The 12,356-nt window shown below is 35.8% G+C and overlaps 1 protein-coding gene across 1 annotated transcript; it reads left to right on the top strand.

Annotated features, from left to right (window-relative positions):
- The first annotated feature begins 4,264 nt into the window (after positions 1-4,264).
- ccnj (cyclin J) lies at positions 4,265-9,029 on the top strand. Its single transcript, XM_067385070.1, has 6 exons — positions 4,265-4,382; positions 4,731-4,806; positions 5,607-5,817; positions 6,004-6,303; positions 6,453-6,612; positions 8,059-9,029. The coding sequence occupies exons 2-6, from the start codon at positions 4,738-4,740 to the stop codon at positions 8,366-8,368; spliced, it is 1,050 nt and encodes a 349-aa protein (XP_067241171.1). The 5' UTR covers positions 4,265-4,382; positions 4,731-4,737; the 3' UTR covers positions 8,369-9,029.
- Positions 9,030-12,356: the final 3,327 nt, after the last annotated feature.

The following is a 12,356-nucleotide window of genomic DNA, read 5'->3' as shown; positions in this document are numbered from 1 at the left end:
TTTCCGCTCAGGGTGTTGGTGCCAATGTGGTTTACTCTTGTCATACTGCTAATAATGTTTTTTTTTTCCTGTAATTTTTGTTTTTTTAAGCCATTTTTAATAAAAGAATTTGCTCGGTTATTCAAATTGAACTTACACACACACACACACATACTACATAAACACATACATACAAACAAACACACACACACACACAACAACACATAGACACACACTCACTCACACACACATACATAAACACATACAAACACACTCACACACAACACATAGCCACACATTCTCCCTCACACACTTACTCACACCCACATACAAACATGCTCATTCACCCACCCACACACACACACACTCACAAATACATAAACACAAACAAACACACTCTCTCACACATACATACTCACACACACACACACATACATGCACGTCATGTATTGCTGAATTAGATGCGTTCCTGGGTGAACATATTTTGTAGATCCTGGAACAACATTCTAGTCTGAAAATGTATTCTTAACTCTGTTCCTACCCCTAAACCTAACCCTACCCATAAATTATCCCAAAAATCGGAGAGAAATGTGGATGAATAACACTGATGTAGAAGCACCAATTCATGATTTTAAGCCTAAACTTGACATAATCTGTAAACTTGTCCCTCAAATCTGATTGGTTGATTTAAAATGTTGTTCCAGGATCAGCAAAAATGTTGACCCAGGAACATGATGAACTCGGCAATATCAGGTTATGCCACATAGCACAAACACATACAGACACACAACACACACACACACACACACACACACACTCACATACATAGATACTCATTCACACACATATATACATAAACACATACAAACACACACACACAACAACACATAAACACACACACTCCCTCACAGACTCTCTCTCACACACACACACACACACCTACACATACATAAACATACAATCACTCACACACACATACAAACATACTCTCTCACACACACACAGACATACATAAACACATACAAACACACACTCTCACACACACATATATAAATACTCACATGCACATACACACACAAACATAAACATGTACAAACACACACACTTACACACACATACAAACACACTCCCACACACACTCACATAAACATACACACACACACACACACACACTCACATACATAGATACTCATTCACAGGCACATACATAAACTCATACAAACACACACACAACACATAGACACACACACTCCCTCACACACCCACATACATACAAACATACTCTCTCTCTCACACACACACACACACACACACACACTCTCTCACACACGCATATATACTCACTCACACACACACACACACACACACAACAACACATAGACACACACACATACACACTCACACAAACACACTCTCACACACAAAAACACATACAAACACTCACACACTCACACACACACACATACTAACACACAATCACTCACACAACCACACACACATACATAAACACACACACAACACATAGACACACACACTCCCTCACACACCCACATACAAACATACTCTCTCTCTCACACACACACACACACACACACACTCTCTCACACACGCATATATACTCACTCACACACACACACAACAACACATAGACACACACACATACACACTCACACAAACACACTCTCACACACAAAAACACATACAAACACTCACACACTCACACACACACACATACTAACACACAATCACTCACACAACCACACACACATACATAAACACACACACAACACATAGACACACACACTCCCTCACACACCCACATACAAACATACTCTCTCTCTCACACACACACACACACACACACACACACACTCTCTCACACACGCATATATACTCACTCACACACACACACACACACACAACAACACATAGACACACACACATACACACTCACACAAACACACTCTCACACACAAAAACACATACAAACACTCACACACTCACACACACACACATACTAACACACAATCACTCACACAACCACACACACATACATAAACACACACACAACACATAGACACACACACTCCCTCACACACCCACATACAAACATACTCTCTCTCTCTCACACACACACACACACACGCATATATACTCACTCACACACACACACACACACACTCACACAAACACACTCTCACACACAAAAACACATACAAACACACACACAATCACTCACACAACCACACACACATACATAAACACATACAAACACACACACAACACATAGACACACACACTCCCTCACACACCCACACACACACACACACACACTCTCTCACACACGCATATATACTCACTCACACACACAGACACAACACACAGACATACACACTCACACAAACACACTCTCACACACAAAAACACATACAAACACTCACACACCCACACACACACTCACACACACACACACCCACACACATACTAACACACAATCACTCACACAACCACACACACATACATAAACACATACAAACACACACACACACACAACATATAGACACACACGCTCTCTCACACACACACCCACACATACTAACACACACTCACACAACCACACACACAGACATAAACACATACAGAAATACAACACACACACACACACACACACACTCACATACATAGATATACTCACTCACACACACATACACACACAACAATGCGTAGACACACACACATACACACTCACACAAACACACTCTCACACACATAAACACAGACAAACGCACACTCACACACATGCAGAGTGTGTGTGTGTGTGTGTGTATGGTTTATGTGGACACAAATGTGTATAATGACATGGGTATTACAACGTACACATGGTTTATGAGGACACTTCCTGTGTTCTCGTAAACCAAATGGCTTAAAAAACATTAAATATACAAGTGTGTGTGTGTGTAATTGATTTTTACAGGACTTGTAATTTGACCAAAGCACATAAATTCCATGCAAATTACCATATAAATGCAATAATAAAGACATATGTATTTCATGCAATAGAAGTGCTTTAGTACCCATGCAGTTTTTTTTAATTGCAGTTGATTTTAAAAGTTGTAGTTTTCAGTTTTTTACAGACGGACGCTAGGACACATTTCTCAATACTTAGGTCACTTTTGCAAAACTCTTCACACAGTTCTCCTAACCAACTTTCATCTTGGCAAAGCAGTTAATTTCACATTCAAAATGCACTAAATCTACCAAAACACTTCATTCATGTCTCAAATCAACTCATTCTTCCAGAACACTAGCAAAGGCTGACAGCCGACAAACACACTCTGTCACCCACAAAACAATGACCTAAAAAACACTAACAACATGTAGCATTATACAGTGTTTTCTTGTGTAAAACAAGGACACATCTCTGTTTATAATCCACTGCAATATATGTTACTGGAATGAATCAGTCATGATGCAGAATTCGTCAATATTTTATGTCGTTTATTTATTTTTATATTTTTTTTATAATTCCAAAATACAAGAATTTGTATACACACCATCCACTGATACAGATACAATTCAATTGTTTTTATAGCATTTGATTTTAAGATTTAAACTATATTTCATTAAAATATTACTGTAGGAATGTAGCAAATTGCTGTCTTATTGAGTTTTGTATTATGTTATTGTTTTGAACACAAGTTTAACAGTTTTGAAAACAGTATGTAAGCATGTGCAAACTGGTCTGTACGTACACAGAGTTTTGGCAGTTGTTGTGTCTGAGTGAGAAAAGAATTGATGAAATTTGAGAGATGTAGTCATTGAATGCATTTTGTGCCAAAGCAATGATAACTGATCCTCAGTTTAGCCCACATAGACTTCTGTTGTGCTCACTGTGTGAAGAGTTTTGCAAAAGTGACCTAAGTATTGAGAAATGTGTCCTAGCGTCTGTAAAAAACTGTAGAGTTAAACACCAGTAAACAGATGTTAGGCAGCGCAGGATTGTTGAGGAGAGGTTGGCCTCTAGTGGTGTTATAGTGTTATAACAGGCTCAAATACATTTGCACTTTTACTGATCATTGTGATTATTCTCGCATCTCCGTAAGGTGCTATCTTATATGTTTTTGTGATTAGCACTTCTTTCTCGCTGCATTAACAAAAGTTGCGTGCCTTGTGATGACGCTGATGAAAGAAGAGCTCTGATTGGTTGCGCTCTGTGGTTGTAAGGCGCCTTTCGATTGGCTGAGATGGTCAATGGGCTCGCACTCGCAGTGCGTGTATTGTTACTCTGTTTGTGAACACAAGAGTGTGAACTTTACTTTGATTTACACTTTGATTACCCGAGTAAAGTTTGTTCGGCGGTTGGTTTCCATTGTCCTGTCTGTATGCAGGCGTCTTTGTGTGGAGTAAGTACTGAACTGATTCAAAACACTGAAAAGTTTTCATCGTCAGCTTCTCACGGTTGTTTAATTTGACACACGTCTATTAGAACTCATTTGATGTATAGCAGGTTAATGTAATTCCGCTCGTTGCTTCTTGTTACTTTGTTGGTTTGACCCAGTAACTGTTGTGAACAATGAGGAAGACTCAGGCTTGTTACTTTAAATCCTCTTGATTGAGGAGAGTGTTGGACCAATCAGCGGTCTCGTCGTCATCAGCGCTGATTGTTGCTTAGGCTTTGATTTGTGTTGGGATGCATTGAGGTCCTTTTGCTCAATGATCCTGATCTGATCTTCAAATCTCATATATTCCAGGAGCCCGATGGAGCTGGAGGGTCAGTGGTGGAAAGGAGAACTTGCAGAGGACATCTATCAGGCCCTGCGTTACAAAGTTTGTATCCCTGTCATTGTGCTGTTATTTGGTGCCACTGAATCTGTGTTATGATGTCATGCCTGCATGTAAAAATTGCACATCAGTATTTCTACATTTTTATGGCTTGATTTTTGCATGCATATGCAACTTTACTGAATTAATGTAAATGCAACTCGCATTCAGTAAAGTTGCATATGCATGCATTCAAGTTTTTAGTAAAGTTGTATATGCATGCATTTAAGTTGCATTTAAATTAATTCAGTAAAGTTACATATGCATGCACTTAAATTATAGTTGCATGCACTGAGGAAAGTTGTATATGCATGAATTCAAGTTGTATTTGTGTTTTCAGTAAAGTTGATTATGCATGCATTCAAATTGCATTTACATGCATTGAGTAAAGTTGCATATGCATGCACTTAAGTAATAGTTACATGCATTCAATAAAGTTGCATATGCATGCATTCAATTTGCGTTTAGTAAAGTTGTATATGCATGCATTTAAGTTGCATTTACATTAATTCAGTAAAGCTGTATATGCATGCGCTTAGGTTATAATTACATGCATTGAGTAAAGTTGCATTTGTGTATTCAGTAAAGTTGTATATGCATCTATTTAATTTGTGCATGCATTCATGTAAATGCAACTTGAATGGATGCCTATGCATCTTTACTTGGCTATTGCACAGATCAGCCTGTAATAAAATCGACATTGCAGTACGATTTTCTGTGATTTGCATGTATATGCAACTTAACTTGGTTATTGCACAAATCAATATACCAAAAAACGTATGAATTGCAGTGTGGTTGTCTTTCAGGAGCTGCGGTTGCCTGCATATAAAGGCCAGTCCCCACAGCTGAGCCTTAGACGATATTTTGCAGACCTCATCGCTATAGTCAGCAATAGGTTCAAGCTGTGCCCAGCAGCCAGACACTTGGCTGTTTATCTGCTGGACCTGTTCATGGACCGCTATGATATCTCAGTGCAGCAGCTTCACATGGTCGCTCTGTCCTGCTTGCTTCTGGCCAGTAAGAGTTATACTCCCATATGCCATAACCACTCAGCAGCTGCATAGCAATGTGCAAACATGCAAAAAGTCACTCACATTTCCTTCTAAAATTGTAAACATCTAGTTGAAGGTATTGCAGTACATCAGATGACAAAAGTGTGCAAACATTTCAAGTCGACTTATCTCACAAGTTTTTATTATCCAGGCAAGTTTGAGGAGAGAGAAGACCGTGTCCCGAAGCTGGAGACGCTGAACGGTCTGGGCTGCATGAGCTCTATGAACCTCGTTCTGACCAAACAGGGTCTCCTGCACATGGAGCTGCTTCTCCTCGAGACGTTTCAGTGGAACCTGTACCTCCCCACGGCTGCACACTTCATAGAGTACTACCTGCCAGTCGCCGTGAATGAGACAGACCTGCATGACGGCTGGCCGATGGCGTGCATGGAGAAGACCATGCTGTACATGTCCAAATATGCCGACTACTTCCTAGAGGTGTCTCTACAAGGTGTGGTGTCCAGTCCCAAATTCACATGCATTGAATTTGCACCTGTTGTGGGAATGTATACGAACTATATGATATACAGAATCAGAATGTTTCTGTTTTTGCACATGTGTTTTCGTACTACTAAAAAAGCGTTTCTTTTCTGTGTCAAGACCATGCATTTCTGCGATTCGTCCCATCCCTGGTTGCCGCAGCGTGTGTGGCCTCCTCACGGGTAATCTTGCGTCTGTCTCCGTCCTGGCCTCCACGCCTCCAGCGTCTGTCAGCGTACACCTGGGAGCAGCTGCTGCCCTGCGTGGAGAGACTATTAATGTGAGTTTGACTCTGGGTAATTATCCTTGACTAAAACCTTAGAAAAAAAATGTTTTTGAAAGAAATAAGTTTCTTCTGCTCACCAAGGCTGCATTTATTTGATTAGAAAATGCAGTAAAAAATTGTGAAATATTATTATAATTTAAAATGGCTGTTTTCTATGTGAATATATAGTAAAGTGTAATTTATTCCTGTGATCAAAGCTGAATTTTCAGCATCATTACTCCAGTCTTCAGTGTCACATGATCCTTCAGAAATCATTCTAATATGCTGATTTGCTGCTCAAGAAACATTTCTGATTATTAATGTTGAAAACAGTTGTGCTGCTTCAGATTTTGTTGAAGCCATGATGCATTAGCATTCAGAAGGTTTGGGTAAGTAAGATTTCTTTTTAAAAAAAGAATACTTTTATTCAGCAAGGATGCATTAAATTGATCAAAAGTGACACTAAATACATTTATAATGTTGCAAAAGATTCTGTCAAATAAATAACTCTTTTCAACAATGATAGTAATAAGAACCATTATTAAAATTGAACATCAATAACAAATAAAGCATATTAGAATGATTTCTGAAGGATCATGTGACACTGAAGACTGGAGTAATGATGCTGAAAATTCAGATTTGATCACAGGAATAAATTATATTTTTACTACATATTCACTGCTATTTTAAATTGTAATAATATTTCACAATTTTTACTGTTTTTTTTTTTTTTTTTAATCAAATAAATGCAGTCTTGGTGACCAGAAGAGACTTCTTTCAAAACAAAAGCATTAAATCTGAATTATTCCAAAGTAAATAATAGAAATAAATTACATTTTAACATGTTTAAATAGAAAACATTTATTTTAAATTGTAATAATACATTTTTACTGTTTTTACAGTATTTTTTATCAAATAAATGCAGTCTTGGTGACCAAAAGAGACTTCTTTCAAAAACATTAATTATCCCATACTAATTCAAAATATAATAATAGAAACTAAAAAAGTATCTCAATGATATTTTAAGGGTTGGCCTCATTGAAACTGCTCTGTCAAGTCCTACTTCTGTGGAATTAAAGCACTGATGCATGTTTAAAGGGATAGTTCACCCAAAAATTACACCGACTTCTGTAGTATGGGGGAAAAAAAGGGGGTCCATCAACTGTTTGCTTTCAGACATTCTTCAAAATATCTTTTTTTGTATTCAGCAGAAGAAAGTAATTCATACAGGTTTGGAACAACTTGAGGGTGGATAGATAAATGACCCAATTTTCATTTTTGGGTGAACTGGCCCTTTAAGCATTTGTTTAATGAAACCATTGGCAGTGTTCCTCCATTATTTCAGTAGTGCTCTCATGACATTGCATCTTTCAGCATGTGCTGTGCTATAGTTGAATTAAAAGATTGATGCCACAAATATTGGACGTCATCACTCCTAAGTTTCCTCTCCCTCTCTCTCAGTGCTCATGACAGTGATGTAAAGGAAGCAAACAAGCAGAAATGCCATCAGCCGAGCTCTCAGCCAGCGCAGACGGTGTATCCCGTCCAGACTCCGAGCGTGTCCTTGCATCAGTACATGCAGCGGCCGAACACACAGTACATGCAGCAGAACTGCCAGCCGGTGGTAGTGTCGGCTCAAGGTCCTGCAACATATCTGACACATACGGCCTCCACGGCGCCTCTGCGTCAGACACAGACCCTGGATGCCAAGGTGAACGTGCCCGGCAGGGCTTACCAGGCCAACGCGCTGTACCCCTGCTTTGACAGGTGATGAACCAGGACGGGAAAGCGTCGGACCGTCCGTTCCACTGCACAGGGGAGAGTTTGTATTTATGTGTGCAGCTGTACACCGTATACAAGCACACCGCTCTTAAATGTTACTTGAATCAAGCCACTTCAGCTGCTACATTCTGAATCCTTTTTAATTTAAGTGATTAGGGTGAAGACTAGATGATTTAAATCACTGAGGTGTGGAGTCATCCCAAATGTGCAATATTATAATTCATTTCCCACTGGTGTTTCATTTGTTGCGTTAAGTTACTTAATAAATGAAGACATCGTGGGAGTTTGAAGTAACTTTGTACAAGAACTTACTGTTTTTACTAACACAAGCAAGTGTTATTTTGCTCTACCTCAATGAATGTAGACTATTATTGTCTTGCGACCTTACAAATGCACTTTGGTATAGTGTTTTTCTTTTTCTTTTGTTTTTTTTGTTTTGTTTTTTTTTAATAAAAATGCAACATTTCTGTTGTAGCTTGTTTTGGTGCATTTACACTGAGGTTTGTATCGATTTGAACATGTTTATTATTAAATTCACCCTTCACACAAACATTCACATATGCAACTATTTGTCTTTATGAATAGTTCTAGAATTTCCCTGCATTTTTGTGTTTTGAGAATTTGAGAATCACACAATCACTTATTACAGACATGCATTTTGATTCGTTTAACTGATGTTGAAAAGTCGTTCTCGTAAACTGATACGTTTGTTCTGATGATCACAATATGCGTGGGTATAAATAAATGTTGATTAAAAAGCTTTAAGATGACTTCTCAGCTATTTATTTTATAATATAGATGTAAAAATGTGTTGGCTTTACCATCCTGAGTATCAAATCATCATATCAGAATGATTTCTGAAGGATCATGTGACACTGAAGACTGGAGTAACGATGCTGAAAATTCAGCTTTGATCACAGGAATAAATGAAATTTTAAAGTATATTAAAATAGAAAACCATAATTTTAAATTGTAATAATATTTCACAATATTATTGTTTTTTCTGTATTTATTATGAAATAAACGCAGCCTTACTGAGCATAAGAGACTTCCTTCAAAAACATTAAAAATAGTAATGTTTCCAAACTTTTGACTGGTAGTGTACCAAGAAATGTAATTCTAGATATCAAAAAGTAGCATTTTAACTAGTGAAAACTGAATTGTTGATATCAAGAATTAACATTGTTAATAGTGGAAATGAAATTCCTGTTATCGAGAATTGAATTGATATCAAGAATTCATATCTTGAGAATGAATAAAAGTCAAAACAGCTTGCCATATTGCTGCAGATAAACAAACCGATGCATGTGTGAAATCATGAAAGGAACTGAGACAAAAATGAAACATTTTAAGAGGGAAAATTTTCAATCCTGTATTGATCTTATTTGTTGTAGGCACATATATATCATACATCCATGTCAGGGAAAATTATTATCCATTTAAGGCAAGTGATTGCATGTGTCATTGCAACTCCAAATATGAATGCTACAAGTCCAAAAACAAAACATATTTAAAAAACAAAAAGAGGAACCAAATACATAGTTGTCTTGATATCTAATTAACCTATCTCAGACAATTAATGCAAAAAAACTTATAGGAAAAAGTTTAGAGAGAAAAAAGTGTGAAAATAATTAAAAAACATGATTGAAATAAATATATACAAATAATAAAAATGAGTAGAGATGCACCAATGATACTAAATTTCTCCACTGATACCGATAGATCAGAGTGATATCTGCTGATACCGATAATGATACCGATAATTTTGGGGTTCTGCTTTTTATACTTTCTTTTAAATTAATGATAGGCTACTTTTATTATAATTAATAATTAATCATTATATTTTGAAAAAAATGCAAATAAAAACTTATTCCCTCCATTTCATCAATTTGTTTCAGAGTAACTGGTATTAGTTATAAACAGAAAACATATTATTTAAATTAATATTAACATACATTAACAAAATTCTGTAAATTAAATTAATATTTCTTAATCCTGAATGTTATTAATTCATATAATTACTATTAATATTGAACATCAAATTGGTTTCTTAGCATTTTCTTTACACAAAGCACAAATGCAGTGCATTTTCTCACTCTCTTTTGATTGACAGGCTGTTCTTAAACTATCAGCCGGTAGCGGATAGTGTGAAAATTTACCAATTATTGGCCGATATATCAGTGCATTTCTAAAAATGAGAATAAAATAAATATAAAATTGATTAAAATAAATGAACAAATTACAAAAATTAGATTAAAATAATAAAAAATAGGGTACAACGGGGCTAAAGGCGCCTTTGATTTTATTTTCCTCTAAACCACTAGATGGCAGAAAAACTTAACTTTCCTAAACCACTTTTCAATATGCATGTGCAAATTTGTCTGATCCTTGACGCGATCGTGGGCAGAAACGCAAAGTTGATTCAGAGGAAGTTTGATCTAATATTTGATGTTTTTTCAAATGTTTTTGATTTAAGTAGCAAATGAGAATCGATTACATTAATGTTTGTATTTTCAGACAAAGATCTTCTTAATTATTTATTATTTTATTGTGATATTTGGGGTAAAAAGCGCCCCTGCTGTTGGGGCAAAAGCACAATAATTAAAATGATGATAAACAGCTGACTGACTTTTCCATTTGTTGACATGACATGGTTAGATTCACATAGCAAATATCAGATATCAAATTGGGTATCCATCTTAGAGATAATACCCATATTTATAATGAAACAATCACATTTTAAAATATATTAATCATATCATAATAAAATATAATTTATTGTTACTAATGTAAATCTATATTAAATAGGCTATTATGGGATCTCCTTCAATGCTTTCAGAATCTTTACTTTTTAAAATAATTTTGTTTCTGTATTTCTGTTTTTTTAAAATCTATTTGTATATTTTATATATAAAAAAATATATATATATATATATATATATATATATATATATATATATATATATATATATATATATATATCACATAGGCCTATATTAATGACAGTATAATTATTGAACAAAAATGAATTATTTTATTTATCAAAATAAACAGAAAATACTACAAACTTTGTTAAAGTGATTCTTTTGAACAAGCATTAACCTAGTCATTGTTAAAAACATATTTTCTTTTACCCCATGCTGGCCCCCCTCACCACCTCATACATTTATAACATTTTTAAACAAAATTTACCACTTTATGATTTTTTTTTTTTTTCAATGAAAATATTTCAAATCAGGAAGATTTGGAGCATAAATGAATCAGTGTCGAATCAGCGGCTCAGAGCGCCATAGTCACGTGATTTCAGCGGTTTGGCGGTTTGACACGCGATCCGAATCATGATTCGATACACTGATTCATAACGCTCCAAATCTTCATGAAGCAGTGTTTTGAAATAGGCCATCACTAAATAAGTCGTTATTTATTTATTTATTTTTTTGGCGCACCAAAAATATCCTCGTGGCTTTATAATATTAATATCGAACCACTGTACTCGCATGAACTGATTTAAATATGTTTTTAGTACATTAATGGATCTTGACAGAAAAAATGTCATTACTGGCTATGCAGGCCTCACTGAGCCATCGGATTTCAACAATAATATCTTAATTTGTGTTCCAAAGATGTCTGGAACGACAAGAGGGTGAGTAATAAATTACATTATTTTCATTTTTGGGTGAACTAACCTTTAAGGTGTGCCTTTAGCCCCCTTGTACCCTATATTTTGAAACTAGATAAACAAATAAAAATAATACATCTAACAGTACAGAACAAAACTAAGCAGAAATAAACTAAATGTAACGCAATATTTTCAAAATAATAATTTACATTGACTTTTATTTTGAAGAAGTCCCTAGCTTTGGTTTTAGCCTAGGTTTTAGATCTAGAACATATAAAAACGAGAAAGCATAATATCATCGTAAATTTAGCTAATTATTCTCTATCACGTTTTTATTGTTATTATTGTTATTTTTATT

The sequence above is a fragment of the Chanodichthys erythropterus genome, chromosome 5 (assembly GCF_024489055.1).
Source record: "Chanodichthys erythropterus isolate Z2021 chromosome 5, ASM2448905v1, whole genome shotgun sequence".
NCBI lineage: Eukaryota > Metazoa > Chordata > Actinopteri > Cypriniformes > Xenocyprididae > Chanodichthys > Chanodichthys erythropterus.
The sequence above is the reverse complement of the archived record's forward strand: the minus strand, read 5'-3'. Positions and strand labels throughout refer to the sequence as shown.

Excerpts from the sequence above, each read along its gene's own strand:
- ccnj (XM_067385070.1), top strand. The coding sequence starts at position 4,738 with ATGGAGCTGGAGGGTCAGTGGTGGAAAGGAGAACTTGCAGAGGACATC. Across the intron at positions 4,807-5,606 it reads ATCAGGCCCTGCGTTACAAA|GAGCTGCGGTTGCCTGCATA; the intron begins GTTTGTATCCCT and ends GTTGTCTTTCAG. Across the intron at positions 5,818-6,003 it reads GTCCTGCTTGCTTCTGGCCA|GCAAGTTTGAGGAGAGAGAA; the intron begins GTAAGAGTTATA and ends TTTATTATCCAG.